The sequence below is a fragment of the Caretta caretta genome, chromosome 5 (assembly GCF_965140235.1).
Source record: "Caretta caretta isolate rCarCar2 chromosome 5, rCarCar1.hap1, whole genome shotgun sequence".
Taxonomy (NCBI): Eukaryota; Metazoa; Chordata; order Testudines; family Cheloniidae; genus Caretta; species Caretta caretta.
In genome coordinates, this window is record NC_134210.1 from 1,311,045 (window position 1) to 1,335,743 (window position 24,699).

Genomic DNA, 24,699 nt, shown 5'->3' on the forward strand with positions numbered 1-24,699 from the left:
CGGGCGAGGCACCCAGACGCTGCGGGAGCAGAGCCTGGACAGACGGGCAGCCACAGGCCGCGCATCACACGCCCCCCCTAATCCCCCCCCTGCCGGGCATCACACGCCCGCCCATTCCCCCCCCCGGCCCGCGCATCACACGCCCCCCCCTCCCCTGCCAGATACCACACATTCCCCCCCCATTCTCCCCCAGGCCCGCGCATCACACGCTCCCCCGCTGGGCATCACATAGTCCCCCCATTCCCCCCCGGCCGCACATCACATGCTCCCCCTCCCCCTAACCCTGGGCATCGCACAGTCCCTCCCCTCCCCGGCCTGGGCATCACACGCTACCTCCTCCCCTCCCCTCACTCCTCTGCCCTGGGCATCGGGTGCTCCCCTCCCCCAGCGCAGCCCCTTCCTGTGGGGCAGGAGGCCGACCCCCCTGCCCGGCGTGAGCCGCAGACAGCCGGGGGACGGGCGCCGGGACAGACGGGGCGAGTGATCACATGGGCCCTCTCACAGGGCTTTAATGGAGGAGCGGGTTTGCCCAGCAGGGCTGGTGCCGCGTCCACTGCTCCCACCACTCCAGCTTCAGCTCAGCCCGGGGGCCAGCCCATCTGACGCCCGCCCAGCACATGCAAGTGCAGGTGGTAGACAGACTGAGCCCCCTGCTTCCCGTCGTTGATCACTGAAAGGCAGAGAAACGGGGTGAGCGAGCTAGGCCCCTGCAAGGGGATCAAGTGGGGTGGGGCTGGCCCCCTGTGGGCGGGGCGTGAGGGGTGGCATGAGGGCATGGCGAGAGGGCAGGGCCAGCCCCTATGGGCGGGGCAGGGTGAGGGGATGGGGCCAGCCCCTATGGGCGGGGCAGGGTGAGGGGATGGGGCCAGCCCCTATGGGCGGGGCAGGGTGAGGGGGCGGGGCCAGCCCCTATGGGCGGGGCAGGGTGAGGGGGCGGGGCCAGCCCCTATGGGCGGGGCAGGGTGAGGGGGCGGGGCCAGCCCCTATGGGCGGGGCAGGGTGAGGGGGCGGGGCCAGCCCCTATGGGCGGGGCAGGGTGAGGGGGCGGGGCCAGCCCCTATGGGCGGGGCAGGGTGAGGGGGCGGGGCCAGCCCCTATGGGCGGGGCAGGGTGAGGGGGCGGGGCCAGCCCCCTGCAGGCAGGGCACGTGGGGTGGCACGAGAGGGCGGGGCCAGCCCCCTGCAGGCATGGCGAGAGGGTGGGGTGGGGCCAGCCCCCACGCAGAGCAGGGATGCCAGGGCAGCGGTGGGGGGTACAACACGTGCTGAGGCCACGGGGAGGCACGTGCAGGGCCCCACTCCAGGGGCGCGATGGGGAGACGACGCTCCAGGGCAGCGACGCAGGGAAGTGCTGGGGGGCACCAGTGGCTCACACACGTCTGGGGCAGGGTCACAGCTGGGCTGGCAGCGGGCAACGCTGGTGAGCGCCAGGGAAAACCCACCAAGGACAGGACAGGCAGCCGGGCGCTCCCCAGCACGGGGGGTCCCAGCAACTCACCCACTCGGTAGCCATCCTCCAGCCCCTCCACCTTCGCCGTCTGACTGGCCACCACCAGCAGGTGCCCCAGGAGCTGGGCGCGAGCAGAGGGGCAGGTTCAGGGGAGAAGTGGGACCCAGGGCGGGGGCAGCACATACAGCACCCCCAGAACCCCTCCCCGGGGACCTAGAGCACTGCACCCCTGAACATCCCCCAGGTGACCCAGAGGGCCCACCTTCACACCCAGCCCCGGGGGGCCCCAGGGCCTCACTGACAGCCAGGCAGGGGGCAGCTGGGCTCTTGATGGAGGGCAACCCGCCAAGGTCAGAGCCAGTCCGTACCAGGGCTGGAGCCAACACCCCCCTGCCCCGCGGTTCTGGTGCCAGCACCCCCCTCCAGCCAGCACATGGAGCTGACCCACCCCCTTCCTGTGCCCAGCCCCTCTGCTCCCCATGACCCCCGCTGTTCCCTGGGCCGCTCTCCCCACCCCAGCCCAGCCCAGAGCAGGGGCAGAGGCACCCCGGGGAAGGGGGCCCTGTCCAGTCGCTCTGCTCACCTCTGTGTCCCCCGCTGCCGCATGGCTCAGCCTCGGGATGGGGCGCTTGGGGATCACCAGGAAATGCACGGGGGCCTGCGGGGCCACATCCCGGAAGGCGAGGCACTGCGGGGAGAGCACCGTGAGCGCTGCTGCCAGGGGGCACCCACCGCGGGGCAGGCACCAGCTCAGCCAGGGCTGGGACTGCGGGGTCACTGGCCCCCCCCTGCCCCCCACGGGGCCACTGACACATTCCCTGCAGGGTCATAGCCCTCCCCCCAAGGCCTCCAGGGGTCACGTCACCCCCAGCCGTGCTCCACACCCCACTGGGTTGGGGACCGTGCCAAGTGCTCTGTGAAGCTAAACCCAGGACTGCAGGGACGCGAGGGGGCTGGGCCAGGGAGCTCTGGGAGGGGGTGCACACGGGCGAGCTCTGGGGGGCTCTGGGAAACAGGGGGCACCCCATCTCTCAGGGGCACTCACCCCTCAGCCGTCACCCAGCCCAGCCAGCCTGACTTCCCTGCCCCGGGCAGCCCGTTCCCAGCAGAGAGGAGGGCCCAGTTGGAGTCCCCCTGCCCTAGCCAGGGCCAAGGTGTGAAGAGGCTGGCGGAGGCCGCTCCAGGAGCAGGGCAAGGCTCAGAGCCCCCCGTGCCCCACATGGCAGAGACCTGGGTTTGCCCCTGCTTCACCCCTTCCTGGCCCAAAGGCTCTGAGGGAGCCGAGCTCCCAGCCCCACGCAGGTGGCTTCCAGCCCCAGCATCCTCCCCTCAGCCCCACCCACCATGCTGAGAGCCAAGCGGGCAAGCCCTCGGCAGTGCGTGCCCAGGGCAGGGAGCAGCGTGGCCCCCAGCTCAGGCCCAGCCCCACGGCAGCTGGGGGCAGCTGCCAGCACTCGATCTAGGAGCCTGGGGGGGATGGGGAGAGATGGCAGGACAGAGACCCATCCCTCCGACTCCCGCATGGAGCAAGGTGGGGGAACAACCCCGGGGGGAGCCTGGCAAGCTAGGGACAATGGCCCTATCTCCCCCTGACCCCCACAACCACAGCGGGCTCAGCAGGGGGCAGGCCAACAAGCCTTGTTCTGGGGAGGGGAGAGGGCACCCGGCTCCAGGGCAGGTCGGGACGTTCCCAGCAGAGATGCAGGAAGCTGGAGTGGGGCTGCGGGGAACCCCCCACGAGGGACCCGCATCCCCCCGAACGAGGCGGAGGGCGTCACCTTGTCGTCTTCATAGAGGATGTCGGCCTGGATGGTGCGGTTGATGATCTTGCTGAAGATGGTCGGGGGCCGCTGGCCAGGTTCCTTTCTGGCCTCAGCTGCCTGCTGAGCCTTCTGCACCTCCCCGTCCTGCCCCCCGGCGGCCACGTAGCATCTCTGGGGCAGAGGGGCATCAGCTCAGGGGCCTGGGCACTGCCAGGTGTACCCCCTGCTCTGCACACCCCGGGAACGGCGCAGCCCCACAGACACAGCTGTGGAGGGCCCAGTCCCTCGCCTCCCACCCGGCTCTCCAGCCTCTCGTGCACGGGCCACCCCGCGGCGAGCGAGACGGGGCTGCGGGCAGCAGCACAGCCCCCAGGATCCCGCCCCGTCGGCGCCCCCAGGGGCTGCTCCGCACTGAGCTGTGCCCGGGGTGGGAGCACGGCGGGGCCCTGCTCGGTGAGCGGCACGTAGCCGAGGGCACGTCCTGCACGTCGGCGGGCTCGGAGCTGCAGGCTCTGCTGGGCCGGAGCTGGGAGACGCGAGCAGCAGCCCCCCAGCGCGACCCAGCCCGGGGGGAGCGGACCCTGGCAGGAGCTCGGGGAGCGGGCCCAGGCCTGGGCCATCGCTGGGGGCTGAGCCCGGCCCACGGCTCGCCCGAGCCAAGAGCTCGTGCACCCAGCGAGCTGCTGCCCCACCACGCAGCCGGAGAACCCCCTTCCCTCGCCGCGGGGAGCGTCCACCCGGCAGCACCGAGCCGAGCTGGAGCCCTGCCCTGCCCCGGGAGCGCGGGTTCGGGGGGCGCCTTGGCCGGCTTGGTGCTCCGCAGTGACCACACAGTGCAGGGCTGCGGGCCCGAGGCCATCGCCCCAGGCACCGGGCTCCCAGCCCCCCATCCACCCCACAGCCGGGACAGGACCCAGGAGTCCCAGCTCCCAGCCCCACCCCACAGCCAGGACAGGACCCAGGAATCATAGAATATCAGGGTTGGAAGGGACCTCAGGAGGTCATCTAGTCCAACCCCCTGCTCAAAGCAGGACCAATCCCCAATTTTTGCCACAAATCCCTAAATGGCCCCCTCAAGGATTGAACTCACAACCCTGGGTTTAGCAGGCCAATGCTCAAACCACTGAGCTATCTATCTCTCCCCCCCATACACCCCCCCAGCGGGGACAGGACCCAGGAGTCCCGGCTCCCAGGCCCACCCCCATCCACCCCACAGCCAGGACAGGACCCAGGAGTCCCAGCCCGCCCCATACACCCCCCCAGCGGGGACAGGACCCAGGAGTCCCGGCTCTCAGCCCCCCAACCACCCCACAGCCGGGACAGGACCCAGGAGTCCGGCCCCGCCCCCCGGCTCGCGGGACCCGGACTCCTGGGTCCCCGGCGGTACCTGTCCCCAGCGGGCCCCCGGCCCCCAGCCGCGGGCCAAGCCCCGGGCCCCGCGCAGCGCCGCGGCCGCCATGCTGAGCCCGCTCCGCGCCGCCCATTGGCCCGGCCGGCCGCGGGGGCGGGGCTCACTCCCCATTGGCCGCCGGCTCTGCCACTCCCCGGCCCTTGGAGGGCCCCGTGTCCCGCCCTCCGGGCTCAGTTTCCCGGCTGGTGCCAGTGACGGGTCCCTCCCTCACATAAAGGCACGCGGGACGTGCGCGTGTGCAAGGTGCACGGATGCACGTGCACGTTCCTGTGTGTGCACACGCTGGTGCAGGGCTGTTGGTGCGCACACGCTGGTGCCCGGCAGTCATGCGCACACACATGCTGGTGCAGGGCAGTCGTGCGCACATGCTGGTGCAGGGCTGTTGGTGCGCACACGCGCTGGTGCAGGGCAGTCGTGCGCACACACGTGCTGGTGCAGGGCAGTCGTGCGCACATACGCGCTGGTGCAGGGCAGTCGTGCGCACATGCTGGTGCAGGGCTGTTGGTGCGCACACGCGCTGGTGCAGGGCAGTCGTGCGCACACACTGGTGCAGGGCTGTTGGTGCGCACACGCTGGTGCAGGGCAGTCGTGCGCACACGCGCTGGTGCAGGGCAGTCGTGCGCACGCGCTGGTGCAGGGCAGTCGTGCGCACACGCGCTGGTGCAGGGCAGTCGTGCGCACACGCTGGTGCAGGGCAGTCGTGCGCACACGCTGGTGCAGGGCTGTTGGTGCGCACACGCTGGTGCCCGGCAGTCGTGCGCACACACACGCTGGTGCAGCAGCAGCTCACGCGAGGGGCCATTCCGTGTCTGACGGGTTTGGGGGCTGCATTCACACTTCTCCCTGGGGCTGGGGCTCTGAGGGCGGCTCCCAGGGGTGGGCAGCGCCGTGTGCTGCGGCCCTTTGGTGCTGAGCTGCTGGGCAGGTGGCCCAGGAAGTGACTCACCCTGGTTTGTCGTGTCTCCACCCACGATCGTGCACCCCCGAGCCGGGGCGCGCCATGCGGCCCCTTGGTGCCGGGGCGGCCCCGGCGGGCGCTCTGGAGCTCACTGGCCAGCCCCGGGGGTTGGCAGCGATCACCCTGGCAGGGGTGAGGCCCAGAGCGGGGCGTGCAGGACGTGGGGGGCACCCAGGGGCGGCAGCGGATGCCGGCGGGGCAGTGTCTGGAGGCCCACGAGAGGCCTGCGGCGCCGTGGGAAGCCAGGGAGGGCCCAGCCCCGCTGGGGGGCCCGCTCCAGCTGATGGCGTTGCTGCTGAACATGGAGGGGGGCCGGGGCACGTGCACCGCCAGTAACATCACCGAATTTCCTGAGCCCACCACAGCCGCTCCATGTGGGGGGCACATGGCCAGGCAGCTTCCACATGCAGGCCCTCGGTGCAGCCCACAGCGACAGCTCCCGTCTCCGGGTGCCAAGGAACAGCGGGCAAAGAGACGGGAAATTAGCCACCAGCAGCTGCGGATAGCGACAGCCCAGCATCCAGACCCCGGGTACAGCAGCAGCGCGGGCATTGGCAGCCCATAACCCCACAGAAACCTCCCAAGAGTGAAAATAACCTCCCCCTTCAGCTCACTTCCGCCCCACCGATCGTGCACTCCACCAGCCCCATGCCCCTAGCCTGTCTGCCAACAGGGCCGCTGCCGCGTGCCCCAGAGGGAAGGCACAGACCAGGGCAATTCTCGAGCGATCCTCCCCTCATCCAGCCCCAGCTTCGGGCAGCCAGAGGCTTAGGGACACCCAGAGCACGGGGCTGCGTCCAGCCATCCCGGCTAAGAGCCATTGGGGCACCTGCCCTGCAGGGGCTTTTGTTCCTTTTTGAACCCGCTTACACTGGAGTTCCCCACGCTGGCTGGGCTGTGGGAGGAAACACGTCCCTGTGTTTGAAACCTGCTGCCTGTTACTTTGCTGGGGTGACCCCTGGCCGTGTTAGGAGAAGGGGTAAAGGTCACTTCCCTCGTCCCTGGCTCCACACCGCTCAGGCTTTGCTAGATCTCTCATGTCCCCGTAGTCGTCTCTGTGCACGCTTCTGCTGCCTTCCCTTGCTGCTGGGCGTTGGCTGAGGGCCCTGCAGCTTGGGGGGCTGTTGGCGGCCGTGAAGCACCCCAAGCTCCATCCAGGACTCCTGGGCCTCTGCTTTTCAGGGCTGGAGGGGTGGGGGGCAGGTCCTGCCCCACAGAGCTGTCACTCAGCAGGGCTTGCTCGCTACAGAGGGGGGCGGTGGAAAGCTCAAGTATCTGCCCAGTGCACAAGGGGCCCCACAGGGTGGGACGGACCCAAGAAGAGCCCCCCCACCCCCTCCAGGACCAACAGACAGGGGCCAGAGCCCATCTCTCTCTCTAGCATCTGTTAGAAAACCCTCAGCCCAGAGGCCCATGTAGCCCAGGCGGCCGTCTCTGACGGGGCCCAGGGCTCGCTGCTGCTCCCGCAGAATAAGGGATAGGAAAGCCCTCAAAGGGCAATACTGGAATATCCTGCCCCAAAGGGCCTTTCCCACAGCCACAGGGCTACCCCATCACTGAGGCAGGGTGAATGTAGGAGGGGCTATCCAGTGGCAATGAGTTCCGCAGGGCAAGTACATGCTGCATCTTTCTCAGAAGCAATCTCATTGCTGGTTTTCCTGTATGCCCAGGGTCAGTTCCCCAGCCCCTGTGGAAAGGGCTGGGAGCCCCCACTGGTCTCGTGACCCTAGAGGTCTAGGGGGAGCAGCTCTCAGGACACAGATGTTTGACCGCTGCCATGGGTGAGGTGTGTGCCAACGCCCCGCCCCAGCTACACCCACAGGCCTGGGCTCTCCGTGCCCTGAGCAGCAGCATGACAGTCCCCGGCGCCCAGCGCTGCCCCCGGCGAGCCCTGTGGAGGCAGTGGGCCAGTCACACACTAGCTGGGCTCTGGCTCTCCCTGCCTCGCTCCCAGCCGCAGCGTGGGGCAGCCAGAGCAGGGACCCTGGAGTGGAACAACCCACGGCCCCAGTTCCCTGCCACCTCCAGCTCGGCTTCCCCCCCACCCCTGCGCATGGCAGCAGCAGGCAATGCTGGCGTTCCGCCCACCTTGCCTGGTGCCGGAGAAACCGCAGCGGCTGACAGCCCCCAGGCCCCATGCACCTCCTGCCATGTGCTGGGGGTCAGGACTGCTCCAGAAAACCCCACAGGCGGGCTCCATCCCCATGGCGCAGACAATGGCCAGGTGCTACCTTTCCCTGTTTATTGAGTTATCTGCACCGGCCAACAGCCCCAGGGCGCCAGGCCGTGGCTCGGCAGACACCGTCCCAGCACTTCCCGTCCCCTAAGACCTCCGGCCATCCAGACGATGCCCCCAGCACCTCCCCGCTGTGGCTCTCAGAAGCCCATGCGGGGCCGTTTGCGGCGGGGCTGCGACACGGTGGAGCGCTGGCTCTGGGAGGAGGGGCCCCAGTGCTGGCTGCCCAGGCTGGAGGCCTGGCTCGCAGGCAGCTCGGATAGCGGCTCCGGGGCGGGCTCGGTGAAGAGGGCCAGGTAGTCCCGCAGGGTTTTCCTACGCTCCTTGGGGATGCCCCGCGAGCTCAGGGTCTGGGACGAGAGCAGCTGGGAGGAGTCCTCCACGTCCTGGCTGCCCCAGGCCTCCTGGGTGCCCTGCCCGCTGCGCTGGGAGCTGCTGTCCAGTGGGGAGGCCGGCCAGAACTGACCCAGGGCTGGGGGCAGGGCCCCCCGTCCCGCCCGTGGTGGGGAAAGGTCCTGGCGGCACACAGGGGCCGGGGGCTGCTGCTCCTCGCGGGCCTGGCCGGGGGGCTGGCTGCCGGCGGAGAAGTCACTGAGGTCGGACTGGTAGGTGACGGAGGAGGTGAAGCTGCCCGACAGGCTGCGGCGGCTCCGCGCTTGCTTCCAGCGCCGTCTCCGGTCCCGCAGCACGTGCAGCTTGTGGGCCCTGGTCATGCCCAGCTTCTCCTCCCACCACTCGCCCCAGCCGCCCGCCCACGACGCCGTCAGCCGCTTGCTCAGGTCGTCGGGCCAGGCCCCGGGCTCCACGAGGTGCGGCATGGCCAGTGGGGCGGGGGGCGGCCCCAGGGCCCAGGGCGCCAGGCAGCCCCGCTCCCGCATGGCCTGGCGCAGCAGCTGGCGGGCTCGGCAGTAGGGGGCGCCGTCCCCGGCCGGCCGGCTCAGCTCCCCACGGGTGAAGAGGCGCCGCTGGCTGATGGTGGGTGGGGCCTGGGGCTGGCTCTGCTCCGGCAGCCGGCTCCAGTCCCTGATGAGAGCCTTCAGCCAGCAGCTGTAGCGGGCAGCGGCTGCTGGGCTGGGGCCCACGCTGGGCCTGGCTTCCTCCAGGGCTGCTGCCTGCCCGGCATCGGCGGTGCCCTCGGAGATGGTCCCTGGCAGGGGAGGCAGGCGGTCGCTCTCCTCGCCGCCGGAGCCCATGGAGGCGCCCCATTGGGGTGAGGGCTGGCCGGCTGCAGCAGGAGCTGGCAGGGACGGGGGCGAGGCGGGGGCTGCCGACGACTCACTCTCCGCCGGCGGCTCGTGTAGCAGGGTTTGGTAGAACAGGTCCCCGGCCTCGGAGAGCTGGAAAACCAGCAAGGACTCCAGCGGCCCTTGTCCGGCGTGGGCAGCCGTCACACCTGGGGAGAAAGGGAGGTGAGGGGGCTGAGCGCAGTGGCGGGGGACAGAGCCCCCCATAGGCCGCTCAAAGAGCTAGGGGAGACCCCCCCAGGCCCCACACAGAGTTAGGGGAGACCCCCACTGGGCCCACACAGCCCCACCCCAGAGAGCAGGCGAGATCCTTGTCCAACCCCTCCCAGCTCTCTGGAGCCCCCCCGTCAGAGGCACAGGTAGGTCAGAGCCAGGGCCCTTCCTTTTGGCTGCACCCCAGCGATGTGGGCCTGGGACTGCTGGGACACGGGGGGTTCCATGCCAGGCCACCCCCAGCCCCCCTCTCCTCGCCCCAGCCACCTACCAGCTGCGGGAACAGTCAGCCTCTGGCACAGCAGGCCTTGCTGGGGGGTCACCTGCGCGGGGAGGTGCTGCAGACCCTGGTAGATGGGATGGAGCCGCCGGGGGGGCCCTGCGAGCTGGCAGGCCGAATGGCTGCCACCTAGGGGAGAGGGGGGTGTGAAAAGCTGTGTGGGAGCTCGCCCCCCACCCCGCACTGCCCCCCCCCTTGGACCTCCCAGATCCCTCCCAGGTCACCCCCCCCGCATTACCCCCCCCATGGCTGTAACTCAGCCCCTCCTTGACAGAGCACCATGTGGCTGGGGGAGGGGCACCCTGGCTCTGGGGAACCCCCATACTGACATATACACACGCCCCAGAGAACCCTCTACACCAGAAGTCCCCAAACTTTTCAGGGTCGCACCCTCCTCCTGCCGGAGCCAGGAATGGGGCTGGGATTGCAGTTGGGGGTGGGGCTGGGTGGTGTTCCTTTCCTTCCTCCCTCCCCCGCCCCTGTGGGGGCTGGCCTGGGCTCACTGGGCCCCCCAAGCATTCCTCTGCACCCCCCTAGGGGGGCACGCCCCAGTTTGGTGACCTCTGCCCTATACCATCCCCCAGCATGACCCCTCCCTGCAGGAAACAGCGCCCCCCGAGCCAGGGACTGCAGCAGGAGCAGCTCGCAGCCCCCCCATGCACCCCGCCCCCAGCCCCCCCATGTACTGCAGCAGTCGCCAGCCCCCCTATGCCCCCAGCCCCCCCGTGTACTGCAGCAGCCTCCATCCCCCCATCCCCGCTCACCCGTTTACTACAGCAGCAGCTGCCCCTGGGCTCAGCCCCCCCATGCCTCCCGCCCACCTGTCTACTGCAGCAGCCCCCAGCCCCCCATGCCCCCCACCCCCCGCGTACTGCAGCAGCCCCCAGCCCCCCATCCCCGCTCACCCGTTTACTACAGCAGCAGCTGCCCCTGGGCTCAGCCCCCCCATGCCCCCCGCCCCCCCCGCGTACTGCAGCAGCCCCCCGCCCCCCATGCCCCCCCGCGTACTGCAGCAGCCCCCCACCCCCCATGCCCCCCACCCCCCCGCGTACTGCAGCAGCCCCCAGCCCCCCATGCCCCCCACCCCCCCGCGTACTGCAGCAGCCCCCCGCCCCCGCTCACCCGTGTACTGCAGTAGCAGCAGCTCCTGCGTGCGGTGGGTGCCCAGCAGCACCTTGTGGCTCCTCTCCTGGGACTGGCCCGGGCTGAGATGGGCGAAGATGGGCGGGGCCTCCAGCATGTGCTCCCAACGCAGCATCGGCACCAGGGGGAAGCGCTCGTCCACCACATACACCGAGAACTGGGGGGCAGGGCCCCAGGGGGGCAGTGAGAACGCCCCAGAGAGCCCCGGGGCTGCTCCCCTCCCCGCCGGTAACCTGGGGGGCAGGGCACCGGGGGGCAGTGCCCGCTCCCCCCACAGGCATGGCCCAGCCCCATCCCCATCAAGCTTACGGCCATGCAGCAGCTTTTCACCATCACCGGCCAAGCTGCCCAGCCAGGCCGGCCCCTGGAGCCGCCCCTGGGAACCGAGTCGGTGCTGCGGGAAGCTGACGGGCCCAGCAGCTGGGCACCAAGCCACAGGTTGGAACGGGCTCTGCAGGATCCTCCCCACCAGCGCTGAGGGGCTGGAGCGTCGCCTACCCAGCCACCCGGGCACTCACCTGCGTGGCGACGAGGTGCTGGCAGGGGTGGGCCCTGCCCAGGTACATGGGCAGCATCACTCGCTCTCCACTCTGGCACTCAGCTTCTCCTCCCACCTTGAACAGATCAAACTGGCGACTGGCGGGAGCCTGGAGCCGGAAGAGACCAGGGCACGTGAGCACCCAGGGAGGGCGGCCCCCTGCCCCGGCCAGCCCCAGCCTTGCCCTCCCCCCTCACTGCACCCGGGCAGCCTTACCCGCATGTCGAGGCACTGCAGGCCAGTGCGGTCAGCGCAGCTCAGCACCCGCGGGTGGGCGGTGAACTCGCTCCAGCGCCACGGGGATGCCTCTCGGAAGAACGCCGTCTCGGGGTCCCGGCGCAGTCGCTGCAGCCTGGGGACACAGGAATTACCGCTGGGCCGGCAGCGGGTGGGGAGCGTGGAGATCACCGCTGGGCCAGCCCAAGGACGGAGGGATGCAGGGGTCACTGCCTGGGCCGGTGTGGGGGGAAAGGGAGGGGAGGACACTGGGCAGAGGGATCAGCACCTCACCTGGGCACGGGACAAAGCAGGGCATGGGGCTCCCTGCCTGGGCCGGTCCCTGGCTGTTTGCGGGGGAAGGGCGATAGGCAGCTCCCAGCACCAGGCTTCATAGTGGCTAGGAAGAGCCACAGCCGCCCCCCGCCCGTGCATGCTCCTGGGCCCCCACGTGCCTGCACTGCCTCCCCCTTCCCAGGGCCCCAGCCCTTGGCCCCCCTTACCCAGTCTCGATGTTCCAGAGGTACACGGCCCCGCTGAGGGTGCAGACGGACAGCTCCCCGGGGAGGTGGGGGCTGTGGGGAAGGGCAGAGCGTCAGTGCGGGGCAGAACCCCCTCGGGCACAGGACGGACGGGCCCAGCAAACCCGGTTTAAAGGCCTCCACTGGCAAAGGGTTCATTGCTGTGTCCGGCCTGACAAACTCACTCCACCTCCCACGCTGCACCGTGGTGGGAGGGACGGACCAGCAGCGCAGCACAGCCGGCGTTACCATGGCGGAGAGTCGTGCGCACTGGTGCTCTGGGACGAACGGGGGTCCCTGAGCCCAGCCTGGACCGGGGCAGGGGCCGCAGGGGAAAGCCCCGGGAAGGGAGCTCCACGCGGCAGGGGGACATGAACCCAGCAGAGGGGAATCGAGCACCAGCCACGGGCGCAAAGTGGCTGATCTGGGGCCCCGAGGAAGGCAGACAGGCCCCTTTCTTCCCCTGCACCGCAGAAGCAAACGGACAGCGCCTTCTGCATTCCTAGGGTCAGCTCCCGCCCAGGGCAGGGGGTGCGAGCTGCCCTCCACCCCGGGGTCCGCAGGGAGCGTCACCCTCCGCCCCTCTGGGCTCCCGGCTCCTCCAGCCAGGCCAGCCCAGGCACGTACCTGACGGTGAGGCAGGAGGCGGGCGCGTCAGTGCGAATGACCTGGAGCGGGGCAGGGGTGGTGCCAGCCCGGAGCCGCCAGGCACCACAGTGATGATCCGAGCGAACGCCAACGAAGGCTACATGTGGGGAGGAGACGCCGCAGTAAGCCCTGGGGGCAATAGCTGCCGACCGGGGCCAGGCCCACAGGAGATGGGGACCCCAGGACAGGAGCAGGTGAGCTCAGCACCTCAGCCAGCCCCCCCACAGGAGGCTGTTCCCTGCCCCGTACACCCAGGGGCTTGGCCCTCCTCCAGGGCCACAAGCATCTGGTGGCAGAGCCGGGAGCTGAGCCTGGCACCTCCCCGGGGCCCCACTCACCTTCCCCGGCCACCTGCGCGGTGGCCACCTGGCGGACCCGGCCACTGAGCTCGAACTGCGCATGGCAGCCATGGGCGCGGGGCTGAAGGGCACCAGCCACCTGCTCCAGAGCCACCTCCTGGAAACCTGGCACCGTGTCAAGGGCCACGCACCGACTGCAGGGGCCATGGCTGGCCCCACGCCAGAGGGTCAGCCCCAGTCCGGGGATAACAGCCAGGCCCTGGCCCAGCAAATCTCCCAGCATGGAGACAACGCTCAGCCCCCAACACAGCCAACCTACCAGCCCAGCTCAGCCCCCAGCCCGGGGACAACAGTCAGCCCCTCCCAAGCCTAGCAAGCCCCCCAGCCCAGGCACAGTTTACAGCCCCCGCATGCCAGCCCCCAGCCTCCCCAGCAATGGAGCCCAGCTGCACCCATCCCATCACCAGTGACAGATCAGCCAGGTCCTGGGCATCAAACCCCCCATCCCCAGGGGTGCAACAGAGACTTGATGCCCCTAGCAATGAGCTCTGCCTCCCCCACCCGCCCCCCAGGCTGGGGCCACCCTCAGCAGCGCCCTGCACCAGCACCGCCAGCCCGGCCTGTCAGCAGAAGGATACAGAGGAGGTTCATGGCCTCCCCTCCTGGGTAGACCAGGCAGCCGCTGGGGGCAGGAGCCACGTCCTCAGTGGGGAGCCAAGCCAGTGCCCCCCCAGTCGGGGCGTCGTCGAACAGGAGCTTCGCCCACTGCAGGGCCAGCTCCTCGTGAACGCACTCGGCCAGCAGGCCCAGGGGCACCTCGAACAGCCAGTCCCGGGACAGGCAGGAGAACCAGCGCAGCCGTGGGCTGGGCTGGAGCCAGGGGCAGTCACTGTGGGGACAGCTGGGCATCAGGGACAGCTCAGCCCTGCCCCTCCCCAGCCAGCCTGGCAGCAGGGATGGTGCTGCACAGGACAGACGTGCAGGGAGGGGCTCCCAAACAGCTCCTCCCTAGTGCCACAAACTGACCCTATCCCCCAGACTGCCGCCCCCCCACCCAGACTGTGTAACAGACAAACCTTCCCCACTGGGGCTGGGCACCAGAGGCAGGGGAAGTCTAGGCCCCTGGGAACAGCCCCCGGCCTCTCCCCAGCAATCCAGACTTTCTGTGGGGTCTCCCCAGCCGCCCTGGGCCACACAGGAGCAGCAGTGATTGCTGCGCTGGCCGGGGTGCTGGCTCGCAGGGCCTGTGCTGTCCTTGCCCAACACAGCCGATGCCTGGAGGCCCTGCGCCGCGCCTGGCTCTGCACCCCCTGGCTGTGCTCACGGCACCCCAAGCAGAGGGGAGAGAGCAGGGCCCCTGCTTAGGCCGGGCACCACTCACCGCCTGTCCTCCCTCCGGCCAAGCTCCTGGACCAGGGTCTTCACTGAGATGGTGTTTTCCTGCGCCTTGCTCTGCAGGGAGGGAGGGGACAGGCCGAGGTCAGGGCACACGCGCTGGGGGAGGGGTACCAGGGCACTGGGGGGCACACGCGTTGGGGGAGGGGTACCAGGGCACTGGGGGGCACACGCGCTGGGGGAAAGGAATGAGAGCATGGGATGAGTGGAGGGCACATGAGGGGCGGGAGGGGTACGAGGGCATGAGGGGCGGGCGGAGGGCACACATGCCAGCAGGAGCCCTGCCCGCCGTGCTGCCTGTACTGCCCCACTGTCTCCTCGGCTCCCGCAGCTCATCTCTGAGCATGAGCCCCGGGGGCTGGGCAGCGCCTCTGCTCTGTGTCCGTACAGCACCCAGCACAGCGGGGCCCCCGGGTATGACAGCACTGATGGGGGGGAGAGGGGATATTCCCACAGCTGGGGTCAGGAGCAGACACAGCGAGGTGGGTGCTGCCCCTCCCCAGCTCTGGGTCAGACCCGGCGGGGAGCAGAGGACCGGCGAGGGATGCTCACCTGCAGCTGCGCCTCCCCCAGGGAGAAGTGCTCCTGAAGAAGTTGTCCCATGGCGCCGAAGGCCTCCTCGGGGTGATCCAGGAAGAAGTGAGCCAGCTGCCAGGGAGAGGCAGGGTCAGTGCGACAGGCCTGGCCTGGGGGGACCACGTTCCGTGCCCGGCCCAGCCAGACTCCCTGCGGGACCTTGGCCCAGTCCCTGGGCTCTGCCCCCAGCGCTGCAGCACGTGGGTATGGAGCTGGGCCCTGCAGCCGGGCAGAGGACGGCTGACCCGACCCAGGGGCTGGGAGCTGGAGCCAGACAAGTGATAGGGCGTCGGCCTCTAACGGCGAGGAGCAAGCGACCGGGGGGGGGATTCTCCACCGCCAGCCATTTGCACATCCAGATGGGCTAGTTTCCTAGCAGCTCCGCTCGCGCTCAGCCAGGGATTCCTGGGGGGCAGGGCGCAGTGACCCCTCTGGCCTTGGCATCTCCGACAGCCCTGCCCTGCCGCACCAGCGGGGGGCGCTACGGGAACAACCAGGAGGACTGGACACAGGAGTACCAAGGTCAATGGGGACGGGGAACCTCCCAACCCAGCCCCACTAGGGACCTGCTGCGCAGAGATGACAGGGCCCAGCATGCAATGGGGCCAGTCTGTGGAGCAGAGCATGCTGGGCCCTCCATGATATTTGTCTGAACCCTGCGCCTGGCAGTGCCTGGCCTGCCAGGGGGTTGCTCCCCAGTGGGCACAGAGGGGTTAAAGCTGCTCTTGGGCATATCACTGAAGGATCAGACAGGAGAGCGCCAGGGGCCGGGACCGTCACACCTGGAAACCAACCACCCAGAAGAGGGTGGTTTTCCCCAAAGCCCGGGCGGGAGAGCACAGGGGGAAGGTGCCAGGGCCTGTGGAGAGACACACGGCTCTCACCCAGGACAGATGCATGGGGATCCTACAGCAGTTGGCGGGGTGGGGCCCTGACAGGAGCCCAGACTGGGCTGCCTTACAGGCCTCCAGGGCCAGGCTCCAGGCACCTGACAAACCCTGCTCGGCTGGAAAGGGCTGGAAACCAGCGGGGGGGGCGTCGGTCCCTGCGGAGGGGACATGTCTTGCCCAGAGCCTGGCTCAACGGGACTCATGGGCAGGGCTCCGGGGGTGGAGCAGGAGGCTGGAGCTCAGGGGCTCAGTCTCGAGGCCACTTGGCTGACCCTGGAGGAAGAGTGGCCCCCGGGGAGGGGGGGGTCTGGCCACAGAAGGGATCCTCCTAGAGCCTGTTTACAAGCTGGGGCTCAGCACAGGCCCTGGGGAGCCGTCAAACCGACAGAGGCAGCCCCCTGGACTGCCCGGCTGGCTAGAGCTGGGGCGTGGGCCCTGCCACAGATTCCTCAGGGCTCAGACAGTGAGCGGGTCCAGCGAGCCCACGGGGACCCCACCTGCCCAGGGAGCAGGGAGACCCCCTGGCCACACCGCCGCCTGCGGAATTACCTGCCCTGTGAAGTCCAGGGCAGCCCCCCCAGTCTTGCTGGCCTGGTGCTTCCTTTGAATCTGCCCCAGGTAGAGGATGTCGTGGGGTGTCAGCGTGGGGACACGGCAGCCTGAGAGAGAGAAGGGCAGGGCCAGGCGGTTACCGCAGCGGGCAAGGGAACGCATCACAACCCTGGGCAGCGGGGGGGGAGGGAGGCAGGGCGGGGCCAGGCATACGCCACCCATGGGTGGGCTGGGGGCAGCGCTGAGAAGCCCCCTGCCTTCCCAGTGCTACCTCCCCCACCCTCCGGACATGCATGAGCAGCTCTGCCAGGCCCTCAGGGGGTTACGGGGAGGAAGAGATCAGGGGCCCCGGGGACAGGCCCCAGGGCAAACAAGACACAGGCCTCATCCCACCCCACACAGACACTAATTAACAAATGGTCCTGTGGTGCTGGGCTTGGGGCCAGCTGGGCCCCTCCCTGGTAGGGCCCCCAACCCCCCTCTACTCGGGGCCTGGCCGGGGGGCTCTCACTCGTGTTGGGGGACAGGAACGGCACGGCACACGCCTCGGCAGGGGCCCATCTCTCGCCCTTCTTGCTGCGAAGCGGAATAAACCTCTCCTGGGGCTGAGGGACACAACGCAGACAGGTTAATACAGCCCCCCCAAGTCCGCACGACGCACACCGAGCTCCCCCCACGCAGCCCGGCCAAGGCAGCTCCACCCTGACCCACAGCCGGGACCTGCACACAGCCCTGCTGGTGCCCCCCGCTTCCCCAGACCTGCCGGTGCCCCCACTCCTGACCCGCAGGCCCCCGTTCCCCCAGCCCTGCCCCCCCAGCCCTGCTGGTGCCCCCACTCCCGACCCGCAGCCCCCCGTTCCCCCAGCCCTGCTGGTGCCCCCACTCCTGACCCGCAGCCCCCCCGCTCCCCCAGCGCTGCCGGTGCCCCCACTCCTGATCCACAGCCCCCCCGCTCCCCCAGCCCTGCCCCCCCAGCCCTGCCGGTGCCCCCACTCCCGAACCGCAGCCCCCCGTTCCCCCAGCCCTGCCGGCGCCCCCCGTTCGGGGGTTCGGGCTGGAGCTGGAGCCCGGGGGGGGGGAGCCCGGGAGGAGGGGCTCGGGGAGCCTGGGGGGGGGGCTCGGAAGGGGCGGGGGGCGGAGCCCGGGGGGAGGACCCGGGGGGCGGAGTCTGGGGCCCGGGGAGGTTCGGGCTGGAGCCCGGGGGGGGCGGGGAGCCCGGGGAAGGGGGGGGAGTCCGGGGGGGGGCTCGGAAGGGGCGGGGCGCGGAGCCCGGGGGAGGGGAGGCGGGGCTCGGGGAGCCTGGGGGGGGCGGGGAGCCGGAGTCCGGAGCCCGGGGGGGGGCTCGGAAGGGGCGGGGAGCGGAGCCCGGGGGGAGGACCCGGGGGGCGGAGTCTGGGGCCCGGGGAGGTTGGGGCTGGAGCCCGGGGAAGGGGGGGGAGCCCGGGGGGGGGCGGGGAGCCCGGGGGGGGCTCGGAAGGGGCGGGGCGCGGAGCCCGGGGGGGGGGAGGCGGGGCTCGGGGAGCCCGGGGGGGCTCGGAAGGGGCGGGGCGCGGAGCCCGGGGGGGGCGCTCACCTGGCTCGGGCCGGCCCCCTGCACCTGCCCGTAGCCGCCCCAGCCCGCGAGCGGCGCCGGGCGGGGCAGGTCCCGCGGGGGCCCGGCGCGGCAGCCGGCGGGGAAGAGCGAGCCCGGGAACGCCATGGGCCGCCGCCAGGGGGGGCTCGCGGCCCGAGTCGCGGCTCCGCCAATCAGCGCGCGAGCCGGACCGGCGGCGGGGCCCGTGGAGCGGCGGGGGCGGCGAGAGCGGCGCCGCTGGGGCCGGCGCGGACCCGCCACGGCGCCCCCTGGCGGCCGGCGGGGAGCCCTGCCCCGGCACGAGGGCAGGCCCGGCTGGGCGGGGTCAGGCGCTCCCCGGGCTTGTTGGGTCCGCCGGCCGGGAGGCGCTCCGGGGGGGGGCATGGGGGGGGCGCTCCCGGGGGGGGGAGATCGGGGGGGTCGCTCCCGGAGAGAGATGGGGGGAGATCGGGGGGGGGTTGCTCCCTGTGGGGGGGGGATCGGGGGGGTCGCTCCCGGGGGGGAGGGAGATCGGGGGGTCGGTCCCGGGAGAGATGGGGGGAGATCGGGGGGGGTTGCTCCCTGGGGGGGGGAGATCGGGGGGGGTCGCTCCCTGGGGGGGGAGATCGGGGGGGGTCGGTCCCGGGGGGGGGAGATCGGGGGGGTCGCTCCCGGAGAGAGATGGGGGGAGATCGGGGGGGGGTTGCTCCCTGTGGGGGGGGGGATCGGGGGGGTCGCTCCCGGGGGGGGGGGAGATCGGGGGAGTAGGTCCCGGGAGAGATGGGGGGAGACCGGGGGGGGTTGCCCCCCGTGGGGGGGAGATCGGGGGGGGGTCGCTCCCTGGGGGGGGGAGATCGGGGGGGTCGGTCCCGGGAGAGATGGGGGGAGATCGGGGGGGGTTGCTCCCTGGGGGGGGAGATCGGGGGGTCGGTCCCGGGAGAGATGGGGGGAGATCGGGGGGGGGGTTGCTCCCTGTGGGGGGGAGATCGGGGGGGTCGCTCCCGGAGAGAGATGGGGGGGAGATCGGGGGGGGTCGCTCCCTGTGGGGGGGGAGATCGGGGGGGTCGCTCCCGGGGGGGGGGAGATCGGGGGGGTCGCTCCTGGGGGGGTCGCTCCCTGTGGGGGGGGAGATCGGGGGGGTTGGTCCTGGGAGAGATGGGGGGAGATCGGGGGGGGTTGCTCCCTGTGGGGGGGAGATCGGGGGGGGTCGGTCCCGGGAGAGATGGGGGGAGACCGGGGGGGGTTGCTCCCTGTGGGGGGGAGATCGGGGGGGTCGCTCCCAGGGGGGGGAGATCGGGGGGGTCGCTCCCTGTGGGGGGGAGATCGGGGGGGGTCGGTCCCGGGAGAGATGGGGGGAGACCGGGGGGGGGTTGCTCCCTGTGGGGGGTTAGATCGGGGGGGGGTCGGTCCCGGGGAGAGATGGGGGCACACTGGGGGGGGTCGCTCCCGGGGGGGGGAAGATCGGGGGGGTGTCGCTCCCCGGGCTGGGGGGATGGGGGGGTCTTTTTTGTGTTTAAGATCAGCAAGGATTTCACTGTGAAGCCAAGCTGGTCGCCTGCCATATTTACTATTCTTTCGACTCATCGGGATGGTTTGTCCCTGTAACCTCAACAGGGATTCCTTGAAATACAGCCAGCTCTCCTGGACTCCTTCCCCCTCCTGTTATTCTCCCAGGGGATCCTGCCCATCCGATCCCGGAGGGAGTCACACCATCGTTTGACCTGGGGCTTGGTCCTTTGGGGTCAGGGGAACCTTTTCTTTTCAATGATGAAATAAGATTTTCAGAGTTTATCATCCTCTGTTTGACGTGTGTGTCTGGATGGAGGCCGGAGGCTGGTACTTTAAGGGAACTGCGTTGTGTGGACGTCTGAGCACCCAGGGAGGGGCTAGAGAAGCTGGTTTGGGCTGGCTGGGTAAATCCCAGTATTGGAATATCCCCCAGCGTTTGGGGTTTGTCTGATCCGCTCTGTTTGCGGATCACCCTGACTGAGTGACCTCAGCTGGCTCCCACGGGCAGCACCATCACACCCCACAACACCACAACCCCCTGTTGCAGCCCTGAGCCCTCTCCCGAACCTCTCATCCCCGGACCCACCCCAGAGCCCACACCCCCAGCTGGAGCCCGCACCCCCTCCTGCACTCCAAACCCCTCGGCCCTAGCCCAGAGCCCCGTCCTGCACCCCAAACCTCTCATCCCCGGACCCACCCTGCAGCCCAGACCCTCAGCCGGAGCCCTCCCACCCTCCTGCCCTCCAAACCCCTCGGGCCCAGCCCAGAGCCCCCTGGTTGAAGGACCCAGTGTGTTAGGTGTGGGGAGTACGTCAGGCCTGATGCGCGCCGGACACAGGGTAGTGAACCACTTGTGGGCCTCCACAGCGGGGACTGAGCCGTAGCCACAGGCCCCTGCCCAGGCACCGCTCCCTGAGCGGGGATGGGGGTAATGGGGCGTGGTCAGGTTCTGGGGCTGTGGAACCTCTTACCCTGTGACCGTGAGCACCTCTCACTGCTGTGCCACTGTGGCTCTGTCTGGCTTTGGATCCCGGAGCCTGCCGCAAGACCAGGTTCCCACTGGCCTCCACCAGCCGGCGTTAACAGCTGAGGGGATCCACGCTTTCGCCAGCCCGAGTTTCCCCCAAAACGTGTGGTCTAAAATGGCCAGCCCTCTCCTGGAACAATCAGAGGGAAACTAAGGTTCATTGGCCCTGTAAGGAGTCAATATTCAGCAGTTTATTAGTTTAACAGAGCTACCAAACAGTTCAGTTCAAACACAGCACTGAGCTGGTTTGGATTCAAAACAAAACAAAAGAAGACAGGATTTGAAGTGAATTCAAGTATAAGAGTTAAAGTTACCAGCAAATAAAAGTGAAAACATGCATCTGAAAGTCTGAAACGTAACCTAGCAAGTTTTGGTTCCAGGCTTTGTTTAAGCTGGTCTTCTCCCCCCATCTTCCAGCAAGATGGTGATGGACCCACTCCTCAGGCCGGATCTCTCCCAGGAGACCAAAGGTGCTGTGGCCTTTGTCTTCTTAGGTGAAAGAGAGAGAACTGGGGGTTCTCTGCCTCTTGCTTTTATCGTTCAGTGAACCTTTGAAGTGGATTCTTCTGCAGGTTACCCTCAAAGTAAAGTTTATTCAAGCTGTGAGGAAGGCGACATGGAGTGTGGTGGGGAAGGGAGCTCTGGACTATTTCTTCCCTTACTTGAGTTTGCTGAAATGCAGATTGTTCCATTCCCAGCCCTCTCCTCCTCCTGCTGTCTGGAAGACCTTGTTCACTACATGTGTAAATGGTGGTAAACACACATTCCTTTGCTGGGGATAGGCTTGTTTGACAACCTTTGGCCTTGGCAGGGCTGCCCATTTTGAACACGTGCTAATAACATTGTACAGAGGGAATTCATGACTTTACATGCACTGGAGCTACCGACATTTCTCCATGATGTTATTGACCGCCAGGTTATTAGTTTTCAGATGATGCCCCCATGGTATATGTCATACACAGATGATCACAGTGGTGTGTAGGGTGTGAATGTGTTGGGGACACTGGGGCATGGCCACTAGGTAACTCGAGGGGATGGAAGACCACGAGTGTCGATGAAGCCCCCTCGCACTAGGCCCAGGTGTCCTTGGCCCCCCCTCCTGCCTGGAGGCACTCGCAGCAGCTCTGCGTACTAGGCCCAAGTGTCCTTGGCCCCCCCGCCTGGAGGCACTCGCAGCAGTTATGCTAAGAATCTGCAACAATATGTTGCAGAGTCAGACTGCCTGAAACTAAGCAAGGCCAAACAGGGGAGATATGGAAGAACAATGCTGAATAAAGCAGCTTTATGTATAGTTTAACAAATGATACAGAGAATCAGGGAACTAGCTGGGAACTGGATTGGCTGGCTATATGGATACTTGGGGCAGCTTGCTATTGGATAAGTATGCTGGGAAAAAGGATGTATAAAAGCCTGTGTAACTTCCTGCTCTGTTGTGCAGGATTTGAGATTTTATTCTCCCTGTACCTTTTTGCAGCTGCAAATAAACTTTTCTGCTTCTCCACCCCGTTGTGATTATTGGGTGTAGCACACCGGGTAACGAACCAACTCAAGCTGTTGTTCAGCCTCTCGGCACTGGGTGCCGGCAACAAATGCAAGGGTGTTTTGGGTCATAGGAGTTAAATAGGATGTTAAACTGCATGATAGTGTTCAGCCACGCGGTGGTGCTGTGTATATAATACCTTATTTAAATGATCCTCAGCCATACCTGGCGGAGCTTTAAAGGATCTCATGACGAACACAGCTGGTCTATAAGCAAGCTCTGTCACCAGCCGGTATCGGGCACAGAGGAACATGGCGTGGTGTTGGAAGTAAACTAAGAACAGAAACAAAGGTTGCAGGATTTCATCAACATGCCACTTTTCAGTGCTCCAGAACTTCAGCTTTGACAAACCTTCCCAGTGGACAGACTGGATGCAATATATTGCAAGATTTTGAACTGCAAACGAACTCCACAAAAACGCTGAAGATATACAGACATCTTTTTAAATTTATGCTCTGGGGAAGCCTGCAAAGGACATCTTTAAATCCTTTGACTTTCCTGAAGACAGTCACAAAGATGACTATAAAAAGGTTCTGGCTATGTTTGATTCATACTTTATACCTCAGAGAAATGTGGTTTATGAAAGATCATGTTTTCACCACAGACTTCAAGGAGCAAGGGGAAATGCAGACTGTTTTATAAGAGCTCTGCGTGCATTGGCTGAAAACTCTGATTTGGGAAAAACAAAACATGAAAATATCAGAGACAGGCTGGTTACTGGGTTAACAGATAAAAACTTTTCACAGCAGCTATAGCTGAACAGAGATTTAACCCTACACACAGCTGTACAGATAGCAAAGCAGGCTGAACTAGTCCAGCAACAGAACGAAAGGCAGGAGCGACTTGAAAAACCGGAAACTAGCTTTAAAGCTATAAAAAGCACTTCAGTGTTAAAAGTTATTATAAACCCCCCAAGGCAAGGAGAGAGAACTCCCTGGCTAAGAGGAACAAATTCCAGCCTATGTGCAGAAGGGATGGAAAACATCATATCCCTAGAGATGAGGCATGTCCAGCCAGAGGCACACAGTGTAATCAATGCATGAAATATGGACATTCTGGAGTTGTTGGCTGCACCAAAGCAGTCAGGGAGTTGGCTGGCATTACCAGCAATCAAGAGCTGTTTCTGGGATCTGTCACTTGTGATGACACCGCACCTGCCTGGAGACTGAACCTGAATATTCCTGGCAAGACTATTGACTTTTAAAGTGACTCAGGAGCTGATGTCACAGTCCTCTGAGAAGGGACATACAATCACCTTCAACCCCTCCCAGAGCTGACATCACCTGGCCCAGCTCTGACTAGCCCTGGAGGTGTTCTGAAGTGCATGGGCCAGTTCATCTTAGAGACAAAGGCTGCGCATTCACTGTGCATGTGGTCAAAGGATCGAAGACCAACAACCTTCTCAGCCACAGCGTGGCAACCATGATGGACCTAGTGAGAAAGGTGGAAGAACTCGATGGACTATTTGGTGATGTTGGACTTTTGAAAGGAGACCCAGTACAAATCACCTCTAAGAGACAATGCTGAATCACACAGTGTACAAACGTCCCTACCCGAGAGACCTTGGAAGAGATTAGCTGCGGATTTATTCAAGTTCAGAGGACATCACTATCTGGTCATAGCGGCCTGTTTCTCCAGGTGTATGGAGATAATGTACTTGACAGACATAATGTGTCACAGGGTTACTGACACTGAAGTGCACTTGTGCTCATTTGATATTCCAGAACAACCAGTGACGAGCAGAGGGCCACAGTGCCCTGCAGCAGGATTTAAGTTATTTGGAATAAACTAGGGTTTTTATCCTGTTACTAGTTTCAGAGGAACAGCCGTGTTAGTCTGTATTCTCAAAAAGAAAAGGAGTACTTGTGGCACCTTAGAGACTAACCAATTTATTTGAAACAAACCAGCCACAGTCACTCACTGTAACTAGTGGACAGCCTGACGAGCGAGCCACCATGTGTTCGAGTCGTGGAATTAGAGATGATCGTGTAACTACGGTAAAGGGGAGGACCGTAGAGCTCAAAGGGGGAGATGTGAGGGGATGCTAAACTGCATCGTACTGTCTGGTCAATAGGCAGCGGTGTGTATCACACCTTATTGAAGCTACCCTCAGCGATCCATGGCAGAGCAAGGTACCTGATGCTGAACACAGCTGGTGTAGAAGCAAGCTCTGTAGCTGGCCCGTGTCTGGTACAGAAGAACATGTCAGGGAGGGAGGGCAGCTGTGCTCACAGCCCCAGGGGAAGGCTGCTGAGTGTCGTTTCGCTGAGGTGGGTTGCTCCAGGCTCCAGTGCCTTGTGCAGTGACTCCAGAGGGAACGGGGCAGGGAGGGTCCCGGGATGGACAGCTCACCTGGGTCCCCTGTATGGCATCAGCTCACAATAGGTGACCTCTGCAGAGAGACCTGAATGAGTTAGCAAAGGGTCCTGGGACCCCTTGCCCAACACTGGGGTGAGGGCACCAGGTCTGCTTATAGAGGGGCCCCTCGCTTGGTGCGGAGATGCGGCCCCTCTGGGGTGGGGCGCAGGGGCTGTTTACACAGGGACCCCTCGCCCGGTGCAGAGATGCGGCCCCTCTGGGGTGGGGCGCAGGGGCTGTTTATACAGGGACCCCTCACCCAGCCGCCTCTGGTGTTTAATAACCACACAGCAACGCTGAACCACAGCTCCCCCCGCCTGCCCCCATGGGGTGACTTGCTGGGGCTGCCTCCCACCAGGCCTGTGTGTGGGGAAGGAGGGG

General features: G+C 66.6%; 3 protein-coding genes across 4 annotated transcripts in view; all 3 read right to left on the reverse strand.

Annotated features, from left to right (window-relative positions):
• Positions 1 to 484: 484 nt before the first annotated feature.
• On the reverse strand, positions 485 to 4,708 carry HINT2 (histidine triad nucleotide binding protein 2). The gene is made up of 5 exons (XM_048834708.2): positions 4,600 to 4,708; positions 3,228 to 3,383; positions 2,033 to 2,137; positions 1,498 to 1,570; positions 485 to 670 (listed from the first exon to the last, which is right to left on the reverse strand). The coding sequence occupies exons 1-5, from the start codon at positions 4,669 to 4,671 to the stop codon at positions 579 to 581; spliced, it is 498 nt and encodes a 165-aa protein (XP_048690665.1). The 5' UTR covers positions 4,672 to 4,708; the 3' UTR covers positions 485 to 578.
• A 3,101-nt stretch (positions 4,709 to 7,809) lies between these two features.
• On the reverse strand, positions 7,810 to 18,063 carry TAF1C (TATA-box binding protein associated factor, RNA polymerase I subunit C). 2 transcript variants are annotated; one of them, XM_048834683.2, is made up of 14 exons: positions 17,906 to 18,063; positions 16,844 to 16,937; positions 16,330 to 16,439; positions 14,867 to 14,962; positions 14,301 to 14,371; positions 13,558 to 13,808; positions 12,959 to 13,084; positions 12,600 to 12,717; positions 11,955 to 12,026; positions 11,452 to 11,587; positions 11,216 to 11,344; positions 10,677 to 10,854; positions 9,546 to 9,683; positions 7,810 to 9,210 (listed from the first exon to the last, which is right to left on the reverse strand). In XM_048834683.2, exons 1-14 carry the CDS (start codon positions 18,029 to 18,031, stop codon positions 7,958 to 7,960), a joined length of 2,898 nt encoding a protein of 965 aa, XP_048690640.2. In that variant the 5' UTR covers positions 18,032 to 18,063; the 3' UTR covers positions 7,810 to 7,957. The 2 variants fall into 2 exon arrangements, with proteins under 2 accessions (XP_048690640.2, XP_048690638.2); XM_048834681.2 differs by having other exon boundaries at positions 11,452 to 11,608.
• A 3,609-nt stretch (positions 18,064 to 21,672) lies between these two features.
• The window catches only part of LOC125629295 (sialic acid-binding Ig-like lectin 15), a 29,806-nt gene continuing 26,779 nt past the window's right edge, over positions 21,673 to 24,699 (reverse strand). The window contains exon 6 of the mRNA XM_075128305.1: positions 21,673 to 24,352. Within this exon, the coding sequence (XP_074984406.1) occupies positions 24,309 to 24,352 (44 nt within the window). The 3' untranslated portion in view covers positions 21,673 to 24,308. The remainder of the gene's footprint in view (positions 24,353 to 24,699) is intronic.

Bases quoted from the DNA above. Each gene is read 5' to 3' on its own strand.
- HINT2 (XM_048834708.2), bottom strand. From the start codon at position 4,671: ATGGCGGCCGCGGCGCTGCGCGGGGCCCGGGGCTTGGCCCGCGGCTGG. The intron at 2,138-3,227 runs GTGACGCCCTCC...CTCTCCCCGCAG, and splicing joins TCCTCTATGAAGACGACAAG to TGCCTCGCCTTCCGGGATGT. The intron at 671-1,497 runs GTGAGTTGCTGG...TCTGCCTTTCAG, and splicing joins GGAGGATGGCTACCGAGTGG to TGATCAACGACGGGAAGCAG.
- TAF1C (XM_048834681.2), bottom strand. From the start codon at position 18,031: ATGGCGTTCCCGGGCTCGCTCTTCCCCGCCGGCTGCCGCGCCGGGCCC. The intron at 14,963-16,329 runs GTAATTCCGCAG...TCTCCCTGGCAG, and splicing joins CCCTGGACTTCACAGGGCAG to CTGGCTCACTTCTTCCTGGA. The intron at 13,809-14,300 runs GTGAGTGGTGCC...CTGTCCCCACAG, and splicing joins GGCCGGAGGGAGGACAGGCG to TGACTGCCCCTGGCTCCAGC.